The 26886-nt window shown below is 47.2% G+C and overlaps 1 protein-coding gene across 1 annotated transcript in view; it reads left to right on the plus strand.

The window, feature by feature from the left end:
• Positions 1-26886, plus strand: part of slc5a1 (solute carrier family 5 member 1) — a 162120-nt gene that overhangs the window by 99142 nt on the left and 36092 nt on the right. The window contains exon 7 of the mRNA XM_085962016.1: positions 26448-26528. Coding sequence (XP_085818142.1) covers positions 26448-26528 — 81 coding nt within the window. The remainder of the gene's footprint in view (positions 1-26447; positions 26529-26886) is intronic.

Genomic DNA, 26886 nt, shown 5'->3' on the forward strand with positions numbered 1-26886 from the left:
TCAGTGGGCAGCACCCTCTAGGTGGGAGGGGCTAGGAGTGAGCCAGGTGTGACTGGTTGCCTAATTGCAGCTGGGTGTTGGAGGAAGTTTTGTAAAAAGTTGGTGGAGGGTTTTGGGGTGTTGTTTTCAGGTTTTAGGGCCTTTTTGGCCCACAAAAAACAGCCAGATAGCTGCTGAGGGGTCCGGAGTGCCAGGCCCCTCAGAGGACAATATTCCCAAGAGGAATTTTATTAGGGAAGAAACTGTGGTGGGAAGGGGAAAAAAAAGGCCCAAAGATTTGGGCTGGGACCTCAGGAGGTTTGGTAAAGAAAATACGGTGGTGGTGCAATGTGAAGATAAGAAGATTCGAGCCTGGGATATAATCCAGGCAGTTCATGAGGACTGTGGTGAAGGAAGCTGTTTTGCCTGCCGACCAAAACCAAATGTGGGATTTGAGGTGACGGTCAGTGGCCGTGAGGAGGTGGAAAAACTGCTGCTCAGTCTGAAAGTTGGGGAGAAATTTTTGGAGGTGACTCTGCTATATTCAGAGGAGGTGGTGGTTTCATTTTTGAACTTGCCTGTGTACATCGAGGACGAAGTGCTGAGCAAAAAGTTGGAGTCGTGGGACATTAAAATCTGTTCCGAAATAAAGAGGAGGTACTATCCGGGAACACGGGTAGCAGACAGAACCCGGTATGTAAAGGTGCGGTTCCCAGAGGGGGTGAGGTCTTTGCCTTACAGTATGAAGTTCGAGACACTGGAAGGAGTACAATACTTTCGTGTGCTGCACGATAACCAAGTAAAGGTGTGTTACTATTGTCTGGGACATGACCATCTCGTGAGAAACTGTCCTGATTTGTATTGTTACAATTGCGGTGAGTCGGGACATATCGCGCGGAGCTGCAAGGCGCAGAGCTGTGGGGTGTGTCGTAAAGGTCCCACCCGCTGTGAGTGTGTGGCAGAAGGGAGCGAAATGAGTGATGAGGAGATGGGAGAAGGAGCAGGAGAGGAGTGTGGAACGGCTGGAGGTGCGGTGCAGTCGGAGGACACAGCTGGTAAAATGAAGGAAAAAGGAGCACAGGAAGAGGCAGAGGTTGGCGGAGCGGAGATCGAGATGGAGATGGCGGAAAACACGCCGAGTGCTGTGGAGGGGAACAAAGACAGCAGTGGGCAGCGAGGTTCGAGTGCAGACTCGAGCCTTAGTGCAGTTCGGCTCCCCCTGGGGAGTCTGGTGTCTGCGGGGGGAGAGGAGGCAGGAGCGGGGTGTGTGGTGGAAGTGAGTGCTCCGGGGAAAGGCGGGGAGTCGGATATTTTGGTGAGCGGGAGGGGGCAGGGCGGGGAGAGGGTGCAAGAGGCAGGAGCCTTAAAGGGACAGCAGAATGGGATTGGCGAGATAGAGACGTCAGAAGGGAACAATTTAGGTGCGCCATTGTCCCATGGAGTGAGGGAACAAGGTGCAAGGGTCAGAGGTGGAGATGTGGTCGAAGGGAGCGGCACAGTGGGAGAAACTACGATAGCAGGAAGACTCTCTATGGGAGATGAAGTATCTGATGGGGAGCAGGATTATGTATCTGACGGGGAGCAGGCACAGGGGGTTGCAGAAGAGCTTGAGTGTGAAGAATTAGAGGGGGACAGAGACATGGAAGTCGGGGATGGGGTGGCATCATGTGGAAAGGGAAAGGTTAGTGAGGGGCAGAAGGAGGAAGAAAGGGCAGCTCCTGGGCCCAAAGTTAAGGCAAGGAAGAGGCTGAAACAGCAGGGAGGGGTCAAGCAGGAGGGGAAAAAGAGCCGGAGGCTGCAGGAAAAAGCAACAGCTGCCTGAAAAGTTGAGAAGGAGCATGAGAGGAGGGAAGAGCCAGAGATTAAATGATGGGGAGATTATTGGGCATACTTCCCTTCTTTGGAGCCATGATTATATTGGTCTCGATCAATGTGAACGGACTGAGGGGTGAGAAGAAATTGCAGCAGTTGTTGCAGGGTTTTAAAGGCACGGACTTGTTGTGTCTGCAAGAAACCTTTTGGGATGAGGATATTCTAGAAAGAGTTCAGAAGGTTTGGAAGGGAGAGGTGTTTGCAAGTTGTGCAAACAATAACCGTAGAGGGGTGGCTGTTTTGGTGAGTCCGTCCATAGAAGAGAACGTTGCCTTGGTGGACAAGGACACTGAGGGGAGATTTTTACGGCTAAGGTTAAAATTGGAGGGATTTAATTGTGATCTTTTTAATATCTATGCACCGAACGACCATTGCAAGCGTTGCGAGTTTTTTCGGGGGTTATTCACTGAAGTGGCAGAGGTGGAAAATCCTTGTATAGTGGGGGATTTTAATGTATTTTTATCTCGGATGGACATTTCAGCCCAGATGACCTTTAAGGATGATAACTCCAGAGGGATGATTATAAAAATGATGGCAAATTTAAATTTGAGAGACTTATGGAGGGACCGGAACCCCATAAAAAGGGAGTTCTCCAGAGCAGGTTGGGTGGGTGATGTTTTAAAACAGAGCCAAATAGATTTTGTGTTAATGCGGGAAGGGTTAAGTTCGGAGGTGATGGAGATTTATTATAAAAAAGTATTTTTTAGTGATCACTCGGCTTTGGTTCTTAGAATTAGGAACAGCAGAGTTAAGATCGGTTCAGGGGTGTGGATTTTAAACAATCAATACCTGAAGGAAAGTGCTTATAAAGAAGGGATTATAAATATAATAAAGAATGCTCAGAGGGAACTTTTGTTCTTGAAAGAAAGAAGAGTTTGGTGGGACAATTTCAAATATGAGGTAAAAGTTTTTTCGGTACGTTATGGGAAAAAGAGGGCGGCAGCTAACCGGCATCGAGAAGAGAATATAAACAAAAGGTTTACGGATGTCTGTAAAGCAGTTGACGGAGGGGATAAGGGAGCTGAGACTAAGTTCCGGGTGCTAAAGGAAGAGTTGGAATTATTGCAAGCTGAAAAATGCAAGGGGGCCATTCTCCGTGCAAAGGCTAGAGATGCATTGGAGGGCGAAAGATGCACTAGATATTTTCTAGAGCAAGAGAAGCTGCGACAGAGATTATCGTTAATTGAGGAGTTGAAGGTTGGGGAGAAGATCATTCATGAAAGTGAGGAGATTTTGGAGGCAGCTAGCAGCTTTTATCAAGAGCTATATACAAAAGAAGACATTTCCAATTTGGAGATGGAGAAGGTTACTGCTTTTATTGAAAAGGGTTTAAAGGAGGATGAGAGAAGCATGTGTGATAAAGAAGTAGGATTAGCGGAAATAAAAATAGCAATAAGTGGAATGAAGGGGGGGAAAAGCCCAGGGTCCGATGGACTAAGTGCAGAATTTTATAAGGAATTTTTCGAGATTTTAAGTCCATTGCTCTTAGAAGTTTTTAAGGAAATTAAAATTGAGGGAAGCCTGGCCCCATCTATGAGGAGAGGTATCATAAGCTTAGCTTATAAAAATAAAGGGGATAGACGGAATCTGAAGAATTGGAGGCCCATCACACTATTAAATGTGGATTATAAGATCTTGGCGAGGGTTATGGCAAATTGTTTGAAGGAGGTGTTACCGGAGATAGTTTGGCCCTCTCAGTCCTATGGAGTCATAGGCCGGGACATCGCAGACTCTGTGGTCTCAATCCGAGATGCGATAGATCTCATGGAAGAGAGTGGGAGGGAGGCTTATGTATTAAAGATAGATCAAGAGAAAGCCTTTGATAGGGTCTCTCATGAGTTTTTATTAAAGGTTTTGGAAGCATTTGGTTTCAAGGAAAATTTCATTCAGTGGATAAGGATTTTTTATTCAAACATATTTAGCTGTGTTAAATGTAATGGTTTTTTATCTAAGTATTTTCCGATACAGAGATCAGTGAGACAGGGTTGTCCCCTGTCCCCACTGCTGTACACATTGGTAGCAGAACCATTAGGTTACATGATGCGAAAGAAGCAAGGTGTAGTTGGGATTGTGGTACCCAGTTCCGGGCTGGTGTCGGTGATACACCAATATGCAGATGACACAACCTTAACATTGAGAAATGGGGAGTCAGTGAGGAAAGCTATGGAGGTAGTGGAGGAATATTGTAGAGCTTCAGGTGCCAGAGTGAATTATAGTAAGTCCCAATGCCTGGTTGCAGGGAGGGGTAGGGGGGAATGGTTGGCGGAATGTCCCTTTAAGGTGGTGGAGGTTTTGGAAGTTCTGGGGGTGCATATGGGGTGCAAGAAAGACAGGGAAGAAGTGGATCGATTAAATTGGGAACCGAAGGTTATGAAAATTAAAAAGATTTTGGGAAGATGGGAAAGAAGGTGGTTGAAAGTGCAAGGAAGAGCGACAGTGGTGTCTGCTCTCCTGCTATCTAAGCTATGGTACTTATTGACGGTGGAGGATATTCCTGAGTGGGCGGAAAAGTCCATCTGAGAGGCTTGTGTGAGGTTTTTATGGGAAGGGAAACCAGCCTTGGTGGCTTACAATACCATCATTGGATGGAGAAATCAGGGAGGACTCAACTTCCCAGATATTGATTTGAAGAAAAAATCCTTTAGAATCAAATGGGTGAAGAGATTTCTTCAGAAGTCAAATTCAAGTTTTTGGAAGAGTTGTTTTGAGCATTTTTTAAAACGAAGTGGGATAGGAGGGCAGGGGATATTGTATATGGAATACAATAATATGTTTTTGAAATCGATTAAGCTTCTCCCTAGGTTTTATAAGGGGGTTGTAGAGACTTGGGCTCAATTTTTAAAAAGTTTGCAGTTTATGCCCAAGGGGGCTGAGGAATTTTTAGAACAGCCCTTATTTTTGAACAGGTGGGTCAACATCAAAGGAGAGGTTTTATTTAATCAAGCTTTTATAAAAGCTGGGATTATATCGGTGAAAGATGTATTATACGAGGTGATTCCAGGTTGGTTGCCGGAAGCGATAGTGAGGGACATGGTGTGGGAGGAGGATCAGGAGGTAGAAGGAAAAGCAATAGGAATCATGTATGAGAAGATTGTGAGGGCAATGCCACAGGATTGGATGGAAGAAATAAATGCGGAAATCTCCAAAGGAAGTAAAATGCGTCCTGCTTTTCCAAGCTTTGTACTGGAGAAAGGGGGAGAGTTAGTCCAATTTGACAACTGTAATACTCGAGATTTCTATGAGGTATTCAGAGAATGGAGATTCAAGACACCTGCTGGTCAGGAGTTTTGGCAGAGTGTATACCCACAGCTGGACTTCAACAGGATTTGGAAGGGAGTGTGGGCGAATTTTAAATGCCCAGAATGGATTGAACTGGATTTCAAATTCGCATTAATCGGATTTTTACCATGACGGTCTTGTGCAAGATTGGACGAGTGGAGGCGGCAACTTGCCCAATGTGTGGGACACGGGATGAGACTCTGTCCCATTTACTGATGTTATGTCCGCAGTTAAATGACTTTAAGTACTATGTTCGACAGTTGTGTGAAGCTTTTTTGCTGGGTGGGGACCGAACAGCGAGAATGGGAATCCCGTGGGACTCAATTTTGAGATGGGGACTGCAGGAGAGTCTGCCAGAGTCTAGCGGAGCGGCAATTAATTTAATGTTCAGTTTGGCTAGATTCGTGATTGTGCAAAGAAGGAATGCTCTGTTTTTTAAGGGGAGGAGAATCAATCTAAAAGAGTATTTTAAATATAAGCTAAAAGACCATTATAAGGCTCTGTGGATGTTTTATTCAGAAAGGAATTTAAGGACAGTATTTTACAACCAATTTTTAAAGTACAATCGATTAATATATGTTACAGGTGACAAATTAAACTTCAGGTTTTGATGTTAAAATGTGGTGGCGGAATGGCTGTGCAGGGCAGTGGAATTGATTTGTATCATACAATGTAATGATCACGATGTTGTAAATGTTCTTAATGTTCAATAAAGTATAAGAAAAAAAGAAAAAGAAAAAAGTGGGTAGCACACCTGCCTCTGAGTTAGAAGGTTGTTGGGTTCAAGTCCCATTCCAGGGATTTAAGTATAAAAATCTAGGCTTACACTGGAGTGCAGTACTGAGGGAGTGCTGCTCTGTCAGAGGTGCTGTCCTTTGGATGAGATGTTCAACCAAGGCCCTGTCTACTCTTGCAAGTGGATGTAAAAGATCCCATGGCACTACCTTGAAGAAGAGCAGGGGAGTTATCCCCGGTGTCCTGGCCAATATTTATCCCTCAACCAACATCACTAAATGTTCCCGATGGTCGGGGCGTCCAGAACTGGGGTCACACTCTAAGGATAAGGGGTAAACCATTTAGGACAGAGATGAGGAGGAATTTCTTCACCCAGAGAGTGGTGAACCTGTGGCATTCTCTACAACAGAAGGCAGTTGAGGCCAATTCATTAAATATATTCAAGAAGGAGTTGGATATATTTCTTAAGGCTCAAGGGATCAAGGGATATGGGGAGAAGGCAGGGACAGGGTACTGAATTTGGATGATCAGCCATGATCTCATTAAATGGCGGAGCAGGCTCGAGGGGCCGAATGGCCTACTCCTGCTCCTATCTTCTATGTTTCTAAAACAGATTATCTGGTCATTATCACATTGCTGTTTGTGGGAGCTTGCTGTGCACAAATTGGCTGCTGCGTTTCCCATATTACAACAGTGACTCCACTTTTAAAAAAGTACCTCATTGGCTGTAAAGCGCTTTGAGATGTCCGGTGGTTGTGAAAGGTGCTATAGAAATGCAAGTCTTTCTTTCTTGAACGCTCCAGTTGTCCCCCCAGCATCCACAGCCTTTTTGGGGGGTGGGGGGGGGTGGGGGGAGAGTGCCAGATTCCCACTACCCTTGGAAAAGAAGTGAGAAGGCGTTTCTTTTTTCTCTTTTACCAATTCACCAAGTGAAAAAAGGATCCGGGAATTTATCGGTTGAAATCAGGAAAGACTGATCTTAGCCGTCCCTAAATGTTGCCCTGTGTCCAGTTTGCAGTTTGTTGCTGTAGTGTATGTAACTGTTCTACCTTTAAGAGAACTATTGTATGTAACCGTTCACCTTTAAGAGAACTATTTTAGGTGTGGCACTACTTTATCTTGGCTGCTGTATACTGTAATACCGACGGTGACCACACCGGTATATGAGTGCTGTGTCAGGATTTATTGGGCAGATTCGCCCTGACCTTCGAATAGTAAAGTCCTGTTAAAGTTACTCTTGTAGTCTGTGTATTAATTCGCCATAATACCTACAGACTTTACAGTGGCGACGAGTTCGATCTTACCCTGCGGCAACAATACTTCCGAAGCAGTTAACGAGCGTCGAGAAGAGGCACCCGCTCTCGTCGTTCTGCTGAGAGAAAACTCGAGTCTGCAGAGCAAGGAAGAAGGAAGAATTCAGACACGAAGCCTTCCATCAGCAACAGGCACTGATTGTCCCTTCTGCCACGGTGGTGAGTGAGCCGATCAGCACGAGAAGCAAGTCGGCCACGGTGACTGTGAGTAAAGGGAAAATAAAAAAATAAACGGAGGATAAGGGCGGTGAACTCGACCACGGTCGGGGGAAAGGAGCCAGACAGAAGTCGGGCCCAGAGGCGCTGAGACTGGGGCAGCGTGGAGCTCGGAAGCCGCGGTACAAGCGGGCTGGGAGACGCAACGGCGTCGTGAGACAGCTAGACCGCGACCGGCGAAAAAGGCCGGGCAGCTACCGAGGCCACGAGGCGCTGCGACCGGGATCGTAAGGCGCGGGAAGATATAAAAATAAATAAATCACGGAGAACTCAGCCGCAGCCGGGGAGGAAAGCACCGGACTGCGAGAGGGCTGGGAGGCGATTGGAAGCCGCTGAGGGAGAGACAGAGCCCGAGCGAGCGGGAGAGACAGAGCCCGAGCGAGGGAGACTGAGCGAGATCCAGCCAGCGGCTGAAACTGTTCGCCGTCAACGGGTTGTACCCAGCGCCGGTTGCCCTGCCGAGAAAAGGGAACAACAGAGCCCGAGCGAGGGAGACTGAGCGAGATCCAGCCCAGCGGCTGAAACTGTTCGCCGTCAATGGGTTGTACCCAGCGCCGGTTGCCCTGCCGAGAAAAGGGAACAAGGAACGCACTGAAGCTGACGCGCAGGCTGCGAACCCCGAAAGCCAGCGGTCGTCGCCCGAGGGAAAAGCTTACCCCTCCCGCCAGGGGAAGAAACGCGGGAAGCCGCCAGTAGGCGGGGAAGACGACAGAAGCGGGAAACCGCCATTTTGAAAGTGGGCGGGGAAGAAGACAAGCGCGGGAAACCGCCATTTTGAAAAAAAAAAAGTTAAAGAAAATTTTCGTGTTTGTTTCGCAGAAAGATAGTGAGAGATAGTGAAGATGCCTAAGCATGGTAACATCAACAACTTCGATTCCGAGGTGGAAGATTGGGCCACATACGTAGAACGTATCGAGATATATTGTGAGGCCAATAAGATAGCAGATGATGATAAAGCTCTCACCTTATTAAACGCAATGGGGGCAAAGACATACGGGCTATTGAAGCATCTTCTATCACCAGCTAAACCGGCGGATCAGACTTTCGCTAATATTGTTGCTGTCCTGAAGGATCATTTGAACCCCACACCACTGATGTTGGCGGAACGATTCAAATTCTATGCGCGAACGCAATGGAAAGAGGAAAGCAACGCGGAATACTTGGTCGAACTGCGTAGACTAGCGAAATACTGCCAGTTTGGGGAAAATCTGACAGAGGCATTGAGAGACAAGTTCGTGTGCGGGTTGTCGAAGGAAGGAACACAAAAGCGTCTGCTAGAAGAGAACGATCTCACACTTGATAAGGCTGTCCTTATTGCAGCATCGCACGAAGCCGCAGCGAGAGGCACAGCGGAAATGCAGCTGAAGGCAGCGGTACTCAGTGTGGATCAAATTACTTCGGGTACATCGAAATGTTATCGTTGTGGGAAGACAACACACGACCAGAACCAATGCTGGTTTAAAAACCATCAATGTAGAAAATGTGGCAAACTTGGTCACATAGCTAAGGTATGCCGGTCAGGAAAGAAGACCAACAACAACAACAAAAAGTCACCGCAGGAAAAGTACAATAAGGTACACAAGGTGGCTGAGAAGAGTTCAGATGAACAGAATTCAGATTCAGACCCAACCGTTCAGGAACTGGGTAGTCTGAGAATTCACAATGTGAGTAAGGAAGCTGACCTGCAAACTATCTGGGTCATGCTAAAAATAGCCGGAGTCCAAGTGAAAATGGAATTGGACACAGGATCAGCCCTATCAGTCATAAATCGAAGGGATTACAACCGGCTATTCTCACACATACCCTTGAGAGATACCAAGATCGTATTGCAGACATACACGGGGCAGAATGTATACCCCATGGGAAAGATAAAAGTCAAGGTGAGAGACAGGGGCAAAGAACACCAAGGAATGTATTTATATGTACTACCTGAGGGAGGTCCACCACTTCTGGGACGGGAGTGGATCTGGGAAATAAACATGGAATGGCACTATTTAAAAGCAATAATGAGTGAGAACTCGGTGAAGACAATCAGCTCAGACTCTGAAACGGATGACGATAAGACCAGCCCAGGTGCGAAAGACAAGTTTAAAATGGACTTGCTGACTAAGGTTGGAAAAACGAAGGAGTGCATAAATGCTTATGCTTCAGAGGAGAACAAAGTTTCAGAACAGAATTCCACTGAACAACAACAACATAGTTTGACAGAGAATTCTGAGTCTGTCCAGTTTATAGATATGCACAATTCTGAGGAACGCCGGGCTCGAACTCAACTCCATTTCAAATTACAACAGCAATTAGAACAATTGAGTTGCCGTCTCGAACAAGAGATGAAAGCAATGAAAAAGTTCTGTGACACAGAGTGGGAGAACCTGGAAAGACAACAGAAACAGCTGATGGAGAAAAGGGAGCAGGAGCACACAAACCGTCGGGGCAAGGAGGCCAAACGAATCAAAGCTGATTCGGTTTCAGGAGGTGCGTGCTTTAATCTGGTGGAGCAAGAGGTTCAGCAACTGAAAGCGCTTGTTAGCGGATTGCAGGCAGAAAAGACTGATTTGGTCGCCATGAACTCCGAGCTCCTACTGAAGTTGGGTGCAGCATCACCGGACGATTCAAGTGGGGAAAGTCGAATGGTGGAGGCTGCGGATGATGGCGAAGTAGAAACAGCAAAGGAGCCCCAGGGCAAGGTTATAAACAGCCCTGCAGCTACTGGGAAACGTATGAGGTCAGAAGAGTTAACGGTCAGCCAACTCCTTCATATGCTGAAGGACAAGACTCTGAAATGGGAACAAATTGAACAGGAGTTTAAATCTTCAAAGGAGAGGGGTTTGGAGCTCCCAAAAGTTATTGAAATAGCTGAGGTTGCAACACAGACTGAGAAGATGGCAGCAGAGCAACCCTTGGATGCCAAAAGTACGCTGACTCACGTCAATGTTGAACAACAGAAGGTTGAAACAGCTGCTGCAGTAGAGGGATTGAATAGTCCGATCAACCAATCTCTGAATGAAGTTGAAGTATTGAAATCACAAATGACGTCATTAGTAAAAGACTTGCAGGAAGCCCAGAAGAAGCTGGATGAAGCTGAACGCCTGAAGAAGTCTCTTCAGGAAAGATGTCTGGATTTGGAACAAAAGCTGGCTAATGTCCAGCTGGGTATGGAGGAAATAGAAGACCCTCTCACTGGCCTAGCTCAAGATGACACCGAATATTACCATGACCTGTTGGACGACATCGAATATTACGATGACCTGTTCTGCCCAGCTTGTGATGAAAACTCCCAAAGTGCAGAAACCATGAAGAATCACAAAAAGTCTAAGGAACATCGGGAGATGGTGGCGCTACTACGGAAAAAGGAGGACGAGAAGGAGGAACTGTGCATGCAGCTGGCAGCTGACAGTGGAGCCCAGAGAGTCTCCAAGAAGCAGAAAAGGAAAAGACGAAGCAGAAGATGATGATCATCTGGACCATCATCATCACTACTAGATCACGCACGGGGTCCCTTCGAACGGAGCCAAATCAGTTTGGAAGTAGAAAAACTTCCCAAGGTACTCAAGTTTTTACAAGCCAACAATGCTGGTTCAGAAGGACGGAAGTTCAAGCTGTTAAGTCCAGTGAAGGACTATTGGATGAGTCACTCCAGCAACGTGAACCGACTACACCACAGGGAACTGCTACACCACTGAGGTGTTGTCAGGACCGAGTCAAGAAGCACGGAAGGCGCATCCACCGAGATTGAATCTGTGAACTGTTTTCCGCAGAGACTGAATCTGTGAACTGTTTCCGCAGAGACTACATCTGTGAACTGTTTTAACATGAAGTTGGATATATGTTATGATGTTATGTTTAATGGGGAATAAGTATGTTGTAAGCTAAAAAGGGAGGATTGTAGTGTATGTAACTGTTCTACCTTTAAGAGAACTATTGTATGTAACCGTTCACCTTTAAGAGAACTATTTTAGGTGTGGCACTACTTTATCTTGGCTGCTGTATACTGTAATACCGATGGTGACCACACCAGTATATAAGTGCTGTGTCAGGATTTATTGGGCAGATTCGCCCTGACCTTCGAATAGTAAAGTCCTGTTAAAGTTACTCTTGTAGTCTGTGTATTAATTCGCCATAATACCTACAGACTTTACAGTTGCCGTGTCTGAATTTTAAAATGTCACAGATGTAGGGAGTGAAGTTCGCTAGATCAGGCCGTGGCGACTGTCAGCAAGATAAGTTGGGGGGGATGGGGGGAGTAGTGGTCGTGATCGCGGATGCTGGGAGGCCCAGGCAGCAGCAGCCCAAGAGTTCTTTTGTGGCCCACAGAAATAATTTGACATTTGCCTTTGCCAGGCTTCTTTTGGTTTCCTCTCCCATGGGTCTGATTGGAGCTCGTACTGCGCAGTACCCAACCAGTTCCGACCTAAAATGGTGACTGGGGACCTATTTATATCAGAGGACCACAATTTCCATATTAAAAGGGGCCTGACGCCTGCAACAGGCTGGTGCTATGGACACCTGGTGGTAGGCCCCTTTCAAAATGGTACCGGCCGCATCGCCAGGGGCGACAAAAAAACCATTGCTCTTGCGGGGTGGAACTAGCTACCCAACCCCCTCCTTACCCGGCCACCCCTAGTCCTGATCACAATCCAGCCATCCCTGGGAGGTGGGCGGAGTCAACTGAGGACGAGTTTGGGCTCAGTTGTGAAGTCCCCCATGGTTGAGTAGCCTGCAATCTCTTGTCAAGACCTGCAAAATAACAAGCACTTGGGTGAGGTACTGGAGGAGATCTGGTGCCTGTGGCGGAACCGTCTCTCAGCAAAGAAGAAAGAGATTCAGGAGAGAAGGGAAGAAAAATTAACAAGAGGAAGAAAAGTAAGAATGCATCGGCACTGCTGATAACCATGGGAGCAGTGACACTGCCGGCACTCGAGGACAGTCTGACCTATTGTACATATTGACGGGAGACTCAGAGCAATGGAAACAGAACCCCGGAGACTGCCAAACACACTTGGATGAGTCAAATTATGTTTGATAATCGCTCCTGTGAAGTGCCTTGGGACGTTTTACCACATTAAAGGCGCTATAGAAATACAAGTTGTTGTTAGCACTGTTACCGTAGTAACCCTAACCGCACAGTGTGCTCTTATTTTTATGCACACGATATGTGCAAGTGAGAATGTATATGTGCATATATGTGTGTATCATGTTCATATATGTGTGTTTGTGTGTTTTTATATTTGTGTATATGTATGTGTTTAAGTGTGTGTCTGTGTGTGTCTGTGTGTGTCTGTGTGTGTCTGTGTGTGTGTGTGTCTGTGTCTGTTTGTCTTTGTCTGTGTGTCTGTGTCTGTTTTTCTGTGTCTGTGCCTGTGTCTGTGTGTCTGTTTGTCTTTGTCTGTGTGTCTGTGTGTGTCTGTGTGTGTCTGTGTGTGTGTGTGTGTCTGTGTCTGTCTGTGTCTGTCTGTGTGTGTCTGTGTGTGTGTCTGTATGTGTGTGTGTCTGTATGTGTGTGTGTGTCTGTGTCTGTTTGTGTCTGTGTGTGTGTGCGTCTGTGTCTGTTTGTCTTTGTCTGTGTGTCTGTGTCTGTTTGTCTGTGTCTGTGCCTGTGTCTGTGTGTCTGTTTGTCTTTGTGTGTGTGTCTGTGTGTGTCTGTGTCTGTTTGTCTTTGTTTGTGTGTCTGTGTGTGTGTGTGTGTCTGTGTCTGTCTGTGTGTGTCTGTGTGTGTGTGTGCATGTGGTTCTGTGTATGTGCGTGCACGTGTCTGTCGTGTGTGCATGTGTGTGTGTGGTTCTGTGTACATGCGAGCGTGGCTATATTAATGCAGTATGTGAAGCACTTAAGACCTCCCAATAATAAAGTTCCAAAGGGTGAATTCCACACATTTGGTGTGACAGTTAAGCCCTTGTGTATAAACAGAGGACTGTGCTCCCTGACCTTAGATCCTAGTGGAGGAGATAATGTAAGTTACTCAGTTACTCACAGTATTGCAAAGGAAAATGTAATCAGGGACTGACTGAACTGGGGTTCATTGCCAACAGGGAACAACGGGGAGTAGCTCATGAGAAGCTGTAGAATGATCTCAAGTTCCAGGGGATTATAGCATGAGCCGTGTACAGCCCGGACAGGTTCCAAATACAAGCCCCAGTCTGCGCTGAATTAGCAAATCTCAACAACAACAACTTGCATTTATACAGCGCCTTTAACATAGTAAAACATCCCAAGGTGCTTCACAGGAGCGATTATCAGCCAAAAATTGACACTGAGCCAAAGAAGGAGACATTAGGGCAGGTGACCAAAAGCTTGGTCAAAGAGGTAGGTTTTTTAAAAAGTCTCAAAGGAGGAGGGATGGAGAGGTATAGGGAGGGAAGTCCAGAGCTTAGGGCCTAGGCGGCTGAAGGCACGGCCGCCGATGGTGGGGTGAATGAAGGCAGTGTACCGGTGAAGGGACAGTGCAACTTACCTCAGCACCCCTCGGCCAGGGATGGCAAATCAGCCAGGGTTCCTGCTGCTCCCTGCTGGGACACACACATGTGCAGACAGTAGGCGAGGTCCAGATCAGGCTGGCCTACAATGCACCCTATTGTTGTGTAGACTCATGGTTATGTGGACCATTTGGGTGAGCATTGCCAGCAGCCTGTGAACCCTACCCCAGGAGAGGAGGGTAGACAAATTAGAAAGCATAAAGAAGTTTTGGGTAGACACCACGGTATAAAGATGAACTTGTTAGGAGGAATTCCAGCGAGCCCTACTTGTGTGGAGGATAACACGTAGGGTGGAGTCTCTTGTAAGGGTGTAACTCAGTCAGGTTCAATTGATGTCATTGAAAAGAAAGCGTATATCGTACCTTTCACAGCCTCAGGACATCTCAAAGCGCTTTACAACTAATGAAGTATTTTTGAAGCATAGTCACTGTTGTAATGTAGGAAACGTGACAGCCAATTTGCGCACAGCAAGCTCCCACAAACAGCAAGGTGATAATGACCAGATAATCTGTTTTAGTGATGTTGATTGAGGGATAACCTGAGAGGACAGACATGGCCTCGGTTTAACGTCTCATCCGAAAGACAGCACCTCCGACAGTGCAGCACTCCCTCAGCACTGCACTGGAGTCACAGCCTAGATTTTTGTGCTCAAGTCTCTGGAGTGGGGCTTGGGCCTTCCTCAGAGGCGAGAGTGCTACTACACGGCGTGAGTGGTTTATCAATTCCGTCTGGTCCCTGGGTTCGGTTGGAGATTGAAACACACTGGGGTTGACTTTAACCCTGCTCACCCAGCAGAAACTGGGCAGTTAAAACGAGTAGGTAACTTACCCACTCATATCCCCACTATTTCCGATTTTAACCTAGAACGTTTTGCAGGCAGCTGAGGCGGCCGCCTAAAGCGGAAGCCTCATAAATGATCCGAGTAGGGGTCTTGTTACGTCAGTAGGACCCCGATGCGGTTCTAGCCAAGGCCTGAGCGGGGAAGACACCAGCCACGCCCTCCCACTAGGCAGAAGCCGGTCTGAAGACAGAAGAGGCCCCATCAGGTAAGTCTAACACTTGCTCCTATGGGCCCCACAAGGAATGTCCTGGCCTTCTCTGCCCAGACTTCCCTCCTGAGAGATCCTCCCAGAATCCTCTTCCCACCACTTGACATCTCATCCGAAAGACGGCACCTCCAACAGTGCAGCACTCCCGCAAACCAGCGGGCGGCCCTTGGCGTCCATTCCGAACGTGATGTGGACTGGCGGAATTTAAATCAGGCTACTCCAGCCACCCCCCGCAACCGCCCGAAACCCGCTCCGGGATAACATCGACCCCATCATCTATGTTACATACACAACTTAACCAAATGGGGGTGAGGGAGGGGGAGGGGATGAGCAGTTATCCTTGAGAATTAAAAGAGGGGGCTCCCTTTAATCAGTGCAAACTTCTCATTCCACCTTCTCAGACAGGGAAACATAAGAAGGGGAGAGAGACAAATACCTGAGACAATGAGAGGCAGTAAATGAGTGGTGCCCAAACAAAACCTTTACACACCCAGTCTCCATCTGATTCACCTTATGATGGATGAACAGACGAACACCTCAACCAGTAAAGGAGAACTCCCTCAGACAGGCTCCCAGTCACTAAAACAGCATGAAATCCAAAGAAAGAAAGAGAGGGAGAGAGAACTTGCATTCATTTAGCACCTTCATACATCCCTCGGAATGTCCCAAAGAGTGTCAGCCTTGGCTCAGGATTCTTGCCTGTAGGTCAGAAGGTTTTTGGGTTCAAGCCCCACTGTGCGCACATTGGCTGCCACATTTCCCACATTACACCAGTGACTGCTCTTCAAAAGGTACTTCATTGGCTGTAAAGCGCTTTGGGACATCCTGAGGTCGTGAAAGGCGCTATAGAAATGCAAGATCTTTCTTTTCTTTTCTATGTCATCAACGGAACCTCTCATTGAGAGACACCCTCACCAGAGACTCCACCCCACGTGTTATCCTCCATATTTCTGTCATATCCAATTGTTTACTTTGTGAAGAGCAGTTGCTATTGTGATGTGGGAAAACATTGCAGTCAGTCTGTGCACAGCTAAATGTCAGAGAACAGCAAAAGAGATGAATGGCTAGTTAACCTGTCCTCGGTGGTATTGACTGAGGGTAAACTGTTTGCCAGGGTGAAACTATTTGAACACAATGCCCGGATTCATAAAAAAACAGCAATCAATCTCACATCGCCTCACCCACTGGGCTGGTACAGCACGTCAACTATTTATGAGTGCATTTTGGAACCTTGTGGTGGACTGTGGGAGTTTTGAATTTGTTATTGTCTTGATGTGTACACACAATGGGGGGGTGGGGGAAATGGGGGGAATGTCCTTGACGGGGGTAGATTCAATCCCCCGAATTTATAGGTGTTCCCCTTCGAGTGCTCCCTCTTTCTCCTCTGTTCTCTGGTGGCTCTTGCAGGGGCACAGCTCCGCTTCAAGTGGTAGCCCCTTGTAGCAGCTTATTGGAGCAGGTATTCTTCACGTACGACTTTAGACAGTCAGTCATTGTGTTTTTTGGGGTCTTTTCTACCATCCTTACTAAAGTCAGTGGGTCTCCACCATTTCCCTGGGGGGTCCCTCCAGTCTCCAGTTGAAGCTTTGGCAGGTCTTTGCCATTTCCCTAGAGGGTCCGCTGGTCTCCCACCGTTGTTGTGACCTGGGAAACCCCTGAAGAATTTCAGTGTTTTTTGTGTATTATGACTGGACTTAAAGGGACAACCACCACGGCAAAACTAGACAAAGGTGCTTCATTTTTGTGATGAGTGTAACTGGCTATTCAACCACGGATGGCACTTCAGTTGAACCCAAACCTGTCTTCACATTCGGTGTGCTTCCAGCAGGGGTTGCTGGAGAGGTACACCCGGAGTTTTGCCATCCCTAGCCCAGGGGCACTGAAGTTAACTGTAGCACCCTTACTGCTGCCCCAGCTGGTCAACACTGAGCGAGGACGGAACCTGGGCTCCTCTTGATCTGTATGGTTTGCGACCCCGACATGGTGAGGCCTTTAGCCTTTACCCACTCAGCCATCTGGAGTGCTGGTTTTCCAGTTTATCAGTGGAATGGTGGGTGAAATTAGGCATTCAGGATACAGGGCAAGTGAGCGCTAAGTGTCGATTATTCCAAAAGTTTTATGTCGAAAAATCTCTTTAAAGTTGTGGGGGGTTTTTTTCCTGAGCTTTTCGCTCATCAGTCACTCGAACTTTCATTAGAGGAGGTTGAAACTGAAAGGGAATATAATGCAATCTCTGTATCAATGAGAAGCTGCTTGGCAGAGGAGGGGAGAGCAACCACAGCTGATATAAAAAGGAAACCAAACAATGAACAATGGAGGATTGGAGATGGGGCGGGACAGATAATCTAAACAGCTGCTGAGTGGCTGGCCATCAGCTCCCTCAAAGTCAGTGAGTAAGTCATCACTGGACGACTGCTGAGTGGAATTTCCCATCCCCGGATAAGGTTAGGAACAGTTACAAAATATTTCATTGAAGTCTTCTAATTAAATCAGCCAATTAAGGTCAGGTACAAGAAAGTTAACCACAGGAAAATAATAAAAGTCATGGTGGGAAACAGCTCCTGATCAGCAAAGCCCATCCCTCCAATACCCTCACTCCCCCATCGAAGCCCATCCCTCCAATACCCTCACTCCCCCATCGAAGCCCATCCCTCCAATACCCTCACTCCCCCATCGAAGCCCATCCCTCCAATACCCTCACTCCCCCATCGAAGCCCATCCCTCCAATACCCTCACTCCCCCATCGAAGCCCATCCCTCCAATACCCTCACTCCCCCATCGAAGCCCATCCCGCTAATACCCTCACTCCCCCATCGAAGCCCATCCCTCCAATACCCTCACTCCCCCATCGAAGCCCATCCCTCCAATACCCTCACTCCCCCATCGAAGCCCATCCCTCCAATACCCTCACTCCCCCATCGAAGCCCATCCCTCCAATACCCTCACTCCCCCATCGAAGCCCATCCCTCCAATACCCTCACTCCCCCATCGAAGCCCATCCCTCCAATACCCTCACTCCCCCATCGAAGCCCATCCCTCCAATACCCTCACTCCCCCATCGAAGCCCATCCCTCCAATACCCTCACTCCCCCATCGAAGCCCATCCCTCCAATACCCTCACTCCCCCATCGAAGCCCATCCCTCCAATACCCTCACTCCCCCATCAAAGCCCATCCCTCTAATACCCTCACTCCCCCATCAAAGCCCATCCCTCCAATACCCTCACTCCCCCATCGAAGCCCATCCCTCCAATACCCTCACACCCCCATCGAAGCCCATCCCTCCAATACCCTCACTCCCCCATCGAAGCCCATCCCTCCAGTACCCTCACTGCCCCATTGAAGCCCATCCCTCCAATACCCTCACTGCCCCATTGGAGCCCATCCCTCCAATACCCTCACTCCCCCATCGAAGCCCATCCCTCCAATACCCTCGCTCCCCCATTGGAGCCCATCCCTCCAATACCCTCACTCCCCCATCGAAGCCCATCCCTCCAATACCCTCACTCCCCCATCGAAGCCCATCCCTCCAATACCCTCACGCCCCCATCAAAGCCCATCCCTCCAGTACCCTCACTGCCCCATCGAAGCCCATCCCTCCAATACCCTCACTCCCCCATCGAAGCCCATCCCTCCAATACCCTCACTCCCCCATCGAAGCCCATCCCTCCAATACCCTCACTCCCCCATCGAAGCCCATCCCTCCAATACCCTCACTCCCCCATTGAAGCCCATCCCTCCAGTACCCTCACGCCCCCATCAAAGCCCATCCCTCCAGTACCCTCACTGCCCCATCGAAGCCCATCCCTCCAATACCCTCACTCCCCCATCGAAGCCCATCCCTCCAATACCCTCACTCCCCCATCGAAGCCCATCCCTCCAATACCCTCACTCCCCCATCGAAGCCCATCCCTCCAATACCCTCACTCCCCCATCGAAGCCCATCCCTCCAGTACCCTCACTGCCCCATCGAAGCCCATCCCTCCAGTACACTAACTCCCCCATTGAAGCCCATCCCTCCAGTACACTAACTCCCCCATTGAAGCCCATCCCTCCAGTACCCTCACTCTCCCATTGAAGACCATCCCTCCAGTACACTAACTCCCCCATTGAAGCCCATCCCTCCAGTACCCTCACTCTCCCATTGAAGACCATCCCTCCAGTACACTAACTCTCCCATTGAAGCCCATCCCTCCAGTACACTAACTCCCCCATTGAAGCCCATCCCTCCAGTACACTAACTCCCCCATTGAAGCCCATCCCTCCAGTACACTAACTCCCCCATTGAAGCCCATCCCTCCAGTGTAATGATATCAGCAAATAGAGATGGTATTTGCCTGTTCGATTATGATGCCTTAATAGCATGTTTGCAGGTATTGATTGCTTGTGCCTGACCAGCAGAGGTCATGTGACCGAGACAAGCAAGCCAGTTTAGTTTCGTTTCAGTTTCGTTCTAGATGCATCACAGCATAATGGTGTCTCCTGAATGCTGTATAAAGAGTTGAACAGACTTTAGATTAAAACTCATTCTCTTTCATAAATGTCTCATCATTGAACCCACAAAGAAATCAATACATGGTGTCAGAAGTGATTGAAAGAGATGAAGAGAAAAAATTTGAAGTTAAATCAGCTCTCCACAGATTAGCAAGCCAAAAGAGAACATCGTTGCTTACCATTGGAGAATAGCTAACGAAGTGAAAAATGGAAGGTTTACTCCCACCGGCGACGCTTCAGTTGACAGGTAATGTGGCTGAAAATTGGAGGAGATTCAAACAACGTGTGGGGTTGTATTTATCAGCAATCGGAGCTGACGAGAAAAGTAATAAACAGAAATCGTCACTGTTCTTACATGTCGTGGGTGATGAAGCGCTGGAGGTGTATAATAACTTCACATTCGCTGCTAATGGAGACAAAATGAAGCTAGATAAAATAATGGAACAGTTTGAGGCCTACTGCATACCTAAACGTAACGTGACGTTTGAGAGGCACAGATTTTTCACATGCGTTCAGAAAACGGGTGAGACTATTGATCAGTATGTAACTGAACTGAGAAACAGAAGCAAATCATGTGAATTTGGGGGACTGACAGACTCGCTGATAAAAGACAGACTGGTGTGTGGTATTCCGGATAATGGTCTAAGGGAAAGACTGCTAAGAGAGCAAGATCTAGACCTGGGAAAAGCCATAGCACTGTGTAGGGCTACAGAGACTGTGAAGTTGCAGGCAAAGGAGCTGTTCAGTGACAATAGCTGCAACGTGGATGCAGTGAGAAAGAACGGATACAAACCGTTTAACAAAACGAGCGCCAATGTGAAAAAAGAGGCGTGGCCAGCGAACGAAAATGAAAGGGACAATCGAAAGTCATGTAGTCGATGCGGTACACAGCATCCACCAAGAAAGTGTCCAGCATATGGTAAAACATGCAATAGTTGCAACAAGAACAACCATTATGCCCGTTGCTGTAAGAACCAAATGCAACAAAGCAAGGTCCATGCAGTAGATGAAAGCGACATAGAGGAGTTCTATGTAGATGTTGTGTCTGAAAACAAAAAAGAAGAAAGAGACTGGATGTTGACACTAAAAGTGAATGACATACATATTCCATTTAAATTGGATACTGGAGCACAAGTTAATGTGATATCAGAGACTGATTTTAAGAAAATTAGACCCAGACCAAAGATACATGGAATCAAAGTGAAAGTGACAGGATACTCAGGTACTGATATACCAGTGAAAGGAAGATGCATTGTCAAAGTAACACACAAGGACAGAGAGCACACGCTAGCATTAATCGTGGTGCCAAAGGATGTGCAAGCCATACTAGGTTTAAAAGCCTGTGAGAGACTGAACCTGGTAAAGAGAGTCCTCGTTGTGGAAAGCGAAGGAGAGACAGTCTATGATGAACTCATGAAAGAGTACAATGACCTATTTAAGGGTCTAGGCTGCATTCCAGGAGAACACACGATCAGAGTAGATAAAAGTATGACACCGGTCATACATCCATGCAGAAAAGTTCCGTTTGCTCTTCAAAAGCAACTGAAGGCAGAGTTGGACAGGATGGAAAGCCTGAACGTGATTCAGAAGATAGATGAGCCAACTGAGTGGGTGAGTTCCCTCGTCGTAGTGGACAAAAAGAATGGAAAGCTCAGAATTTGCCTGGAGCCAAGAGATCTAAACAGAGCAATAAAGAGAGAGCACTTCAAGCTTCCTACACGTGAGGAAATCATGGCACAGTTTGCAAATGTAAAATATTTCAGCAAGTTAGATGCATCATCAGGATTTTGGCAGATGAAGCTGGACGAAGCAAGTTCAAGACTGTGCACGTTCAACAGTCCATTTGGCAGATACAGATTCCTAAGGTTACCATTTGGCATTGCCTCAGCTCCTGAAGTGTATCACAAGACTATCCATATGATCTATGAGCACCTGGAGGGAGTTGATACATCAATGGATGACATCATAGTATGGGGAACCACGTGAACTGAGCATGACGAGAGACTGAAAAAAGTTCTGGAAGCAACAAGGAAAACAAACCTGAAGCTGAATAGAGAGAAATGCCAGCTCGGGGTGACAGAACTGACATTCGTGGGAGATATCCTTAGCAGTGAGGGCATCAGACCAGATCCCAGAAAGGTGTCCGCCATTGAGAATATGCCAAAGCCACAATGCAAAAAGGACGTGCAGAGGTTTAATGGAATGATCAACTACATGGGTAAATTCATATCCAACCTCTCAGAAAAGATGGCGCCACTGAGAAGACTAACTGAAAAGAACATAGAATGGGAATGGAATCATGAGCATGAGAAGTCATGGAGCGATCTAAAGAAACTGCTCACAGAGGAACCAGTTCTGAGGTTTTATGACCCAGCGAGACCCATCAAGATATCATCAGATGCATCACAGAGTGGGCTCGGTGCCGTTCTTCTGCAACAATATGACTACTGGCAACCTATTGCATATGCATCGCGCTCAATGACAGACGCGGAGACGCGATATGCTCAAATAGAAAAGGAGCTGCTCAGCATCACATACGCCTGTGAAAGATTTCACCAGTTTGTGGCAGGACAAGCAATCAGTGTAGAGACTGACCATAAGCCCTTGATTGCATTGTTCCAAAAGCCACTAAATAGCTGTCCGCTTAGAATACAAAGAATGATGATCAGGCTGCAACGCTATACACTGAATGTTGCGTACACACCGGGTAAGCTGATGTATACAGCAGACACGTTGTCCAGAGCTGTAGACCCAAGTGAGCCCGCAAACACCACAATGGATGACAAAGTGAACGCCTACATGGACATGATCACAAGTGCACTGCCCATAGCAGATGCAAAAATGGAGCTCATAAAGACTGAGACAAACAAAGATGAAACAATGAGACGACTGAGAAAAAGCATCTTGGATGGATGGCCCAACATGAAGCAAGACTGCTCACCTGATATAGCAGAGTACTGGAACTGCAGGGCGGAACTATCAGTGGTCGAAGACATCATCTACAAAGGAAGTAAAATAGTTATCCCAAAGAGTCTGAGAAGAGAGATGCTAAAAAAGACCCATGGAGGACATCTGGGAATCGAAAAGTGTAAGAAAAGAGCACGAGAGGTGATGTACTGGCCACGAATCAACCAAGATGTGACAAATGAGGTGTCAAACTGCACAATATGCCTGAAATATCGAGCAAGCAATCCGGTAGAACCACTAAAGCCACACCCAGCACCAGACAGACCTTACCAGAAGGTAGCCGCTGACCTATTCGTATGTCAAGGGAAGGACTATCTTGTAGTCACAGACTATTACTCCCTGTATCCAGAGGTTTGTAGACTGCACACCACCACTGCAGATGCTGTGATAACATGTATGAAAGCCATATTCTCCAGACATGGCGTGGCAAGCGAGGTATTCACAGACAACGGACCTCAGTTTTACAATGCAAGTTTCCAACACTTTGCCAAAGAGTGGGACTTTGTCCACACAACGTCAAGTCCTCACTTTCCACAGTCCAATGGACTAGTGGAAAAATCGGTCCAGACAGTGAAAAGACTGATGTACAAGGCAAAAGACAGTGGAACTGACTTCTACCAGAGCATGCTTGTATACCGCACAACGCCGCTCGAGTGTGGTATGTCACCAGCCCAACTCCTGATGGGACATCGGCTAAGGTCAAACCTACCCATCCCGGAGAACCTCCTGAAAACAAAAGAGGGGGAGAAAGTGAGGAAGTTCAAAGAACAACAGAAAGAAAAGCAAAAGTACTACTATGATAGAGGAACACAAAACCTACCTGAACTCCACACTGGTGACCAAGTAAGGTTCAAAGACAAAACAAACACATGGACTCAGAAGGGAACTGTCCTGAGTGAAGTTCAACCAAGATCATACACCATTCAGACAGATGAGGGTGCTGTTCTGAGAAGAAATCGTCGAGATCTTCTCATGGGACCAGCCACAGCAGGTCAAGAGACTGATACTGTTGAACAACCTGATCACACAGCTGAGAACCAATCATCTGAGGCAACAACTCAGATTCAAGGACAATCAATCAGAAAATCCTCAAGAGACGTGAAGCCTCCTGAGAGACTCATTGAACAAATTTAAGGACTATTGTTATAGAAGGAAGTAATGTTATCTTATTCTCTCTTCAAGTTCTAGGTATTGACATATTTCATGTGAACACACAAAGCAAGGTTAAAAAACCTTGATCATGATAATGATAATGTAAGTTCATTAAGTGTTACAGTTAAAATGCAGATTAATACAAAGAAAACATGTTGTTAGTTAAAAGTAAAATACTTTTGTTTTAAGGAAAGGAGATGTAATGATATCAGCAAATAGAGATGGTATTTGCCTGTTCGATTATGATGCCTTAATAGCATGTTTGCAGGTATTGCTTGCTTGTGCCTGACCAGCAGAGGTCATGTGACCGAGACAAGCAAGGCAGTTTAGTTTAGTTTCAGTTTCGTTCTAGATGCATCACAGCATAATGGTGTCTCCTGAATGCTGTATAAAGAGTTGAATAGACTTTAGATTAAAACTCATTCTCTTTCATAAATGTCTCATCATTGAACCCACAAAGAAATCAATACATCCAGTACACTAACTCTCCCACTGAAGACCATCTCTCCATTATCCTCACTCCCCCATTGAAGCCCATCCCTCCAGTACCCTCACTCTCCCATTGAAGCCCATCTCTCCATTATCCTCACTCCCCCATCGAAGCCCATCCCCCCAGTACACTAACTCTCCCATTGAAGCCCATCTCTCCATTATCCTCACTCCCCCATCGAAGCCCATCCCCCCAGCACACTAACTCTCCCATTGAAGCCCATCTCTCCATTATCCTCACTCCCCCATCAAAGCCCATCCCTCCAGTACCCTCACTCCCCCATCGAAGCCCATCCCTCCAGTACACTAACTCTCCCATTGAAGCCCATCCCCCCAGTACACTAACTCTCCCATTGAAGCCCATCCCCCCAGTACACTAACTCTCCCATTGAAGCCCATCCCTCCAGTACACTAACTCTCCCATTGAAGCCCATCCCTCCAGTACACTAACTCTCCCATTGAAGCCCATCCCCCCAGTACACTAACTCTCCCATTGAAGCCCATCCCCCCAGTACACTAACTCTCCCATTGAAGCCCATCCCCCCAGTACACTAACTCTCCCATTGAAGCCCATCCCTCCAGTACACTAACTCTCCCATTGAAGCCCATCCCCCCAGTACACTAACTCTCCCATTGAAGCCCATCCCCCCAGTACACTAACTCTCCCATTGAAGCCCATCCCTCCAGTACACTAACTCTCCCATTGAAGCCCATCCCTCCAGTACACTAACTCCCATTGAAGCCCATCCCCCCAGTACACTAACTCTCCCATTGAAGCCCATCCCTCCGGTACACTAACTCTCCCATTGAAGCCCATCCCTCCAGTACCCTCACTCCCCCATCGACGCCCATCTCTCCAGTGCCCTCAACCAACCGTGGAGTATAAATGGTATAACTTTGCTCATCTAGCTGTGGAATATAAAATGTCTGTAAATAATGGATCAACTGCAGATTTGGAAGTCCCATTTTCCAGACCCGGCTCTGGAGATGATGGTCAGTATTTGAAGGAGCAACATCTGCAGATTTTTAGTTGAGGAGAATAGCCCCCCAAAAATGCAAAGGGCAAGAAGTAACGGACAGTGTCACTCCCGTCTCCGTGACTCTGAAGATCTGGCAGAAAGTCTGGAACAAGTTGCATAATTTAAGGCACAAATATTCCTGTAAAGTAGCAGCTTGGGATGGAGCCGAAGGAAAGTGGGAGTTGTTTGGAAGTATGCAGGAATGCTGTATTCACACAGAGATGTGTTAGGAAACGTGTAACGTAAGGTGGTGGTGGGGTTATGTGTGCCGGGGCCACCCCCTCTTGCTATTGCAATGAGTGGTTGAGGCGAATAGCACGGAGGCATTTAAGGGGAAGCTAGATAAACACATGAGGGAGAAAAGAATAGAAGGATACACTGATAGGGTTAGAATCATAGAGATTTACGGCACAGGAGGAGGCCATTCGGCCCATTGTGTCTGTGCCGGGTAGATGAAGAGGAATCTCCCTGCTCATTCAGTTGACTAACTCCAGGACTGACGAAAAGTAAAATACTCACAACTCGATTTGATGGTCTCAACAAGCAGAAAGGGGCCGTTCCTTCATCATCGCTGGGTCAAGATCCTGGAGCTCCCTCCCTAACAGCACTGTGGGAGCACCTTCACCACACGGACTGCAGCGTTCAAGCAGGCGGCTCACCACCACCTTCTCCAGGGCAATTAGGGATGGGCAATAAATGCTGGCCTCGCCAGCGACGCCCACATCCCAGGAACGAATAAAAAAAAACCTCTCACTTAGGGAAGAATTCTTGACCCTAATCTGCCTCTCACCTTGATTAATGAGCTGCTGGATGTCATCCTGGTCATTCACATTCCCTTAACAGAGTGGTTAACTACCCCATCCGAAAGACATGAAACATCTAATTTGGAAACTACTCCCACTGGCCCTCCATCCAAATCATTGGTGCACACAGTGAACAGAAGCAGCCTCAGAACATCGAAACATTAGGAGCAGGAGTAGGCCATACAGCCCCTCGGGCCTGCTCCGCCATGTAATTAGATCATGGCTGACCAGAGTTGAGCCCCATGGGTCACCACTGCCATTTCCAACTCTTCTGAGGAACTGCCCTTAACTCCTACTCTCTGTTCCATCCCTTTAATTCAAATTGCTGCCCTCCCCCTATTTCCATACCTCTTGATCTTCTCCAATAGTCTTCTGCGTGGTACCTTGTCAAAAGCCTTCTGAAAGTCCTTGTACACCACATCCACTACAATTCCCCCATCCACCTTATCGGTCACGTTTGTCCAAGCGTGGATCTTCCTTTTTGAAATCTGGGCTCAATTGAGGGCCTTGCCTTATAGGACACTTCTTGTAAACCTGTCAACATTAATAACCTCTTTTACTCCATCACCTCTGTATTAATAGAAAATTACTCTGTGTGTTGCTGGCAGGTGGCTTGGCGGCTGTGATCTACACTGACACATTGCAGACCATCATCATGGTGGTGGGCTCCTTCATTCTAATGGGTTTTGGTAAGTCTATCTGTGCTGTGTGCTTTGTTGTCCACAATGTTTGCAATGCATTACAATCGTCTCTTTCCCCTCATTACAGTTGTTCTTTGGACACAAATAGTGTTGGCGAAAGGGTTCTTAGAGGCAAAATTCCCCATTAGCTCAAAATAACTAAAGGAGAACTCAAATACCAGGAGTTTGCTCAGAAACAAAATTCTGCGCCAAGTGTTCTGAATTGCCAGAAATCACGTGGAGAAATCAAACTGTAATGTCGTTATTTCCCCACCAGATGGATCCCAATGCTCCTCCTTCAGGCAGCGCATTGTGAGTGAAATGTCAGCACTAAAGTACACCTGTGCTTTCCTTCCACCCGGTGTTT

The sequence above is a fragment of the Somniosus microcephalus genome, chromosome 19 (genome assembly GCF_052327205.1).
Source record: "Somniosus microcephalus isolate GS21.2 chromosome 19, FLI_Smic_1.0, whole genome shotgun sequence".
NCBI classification, from domain to species: domain Eukaryota; kingdom Metazoa; phylum Chordata; class Chondrichthyes; order Squaliformes; family Somniosidae; genus Somniosus; species Somniosus microcephalus.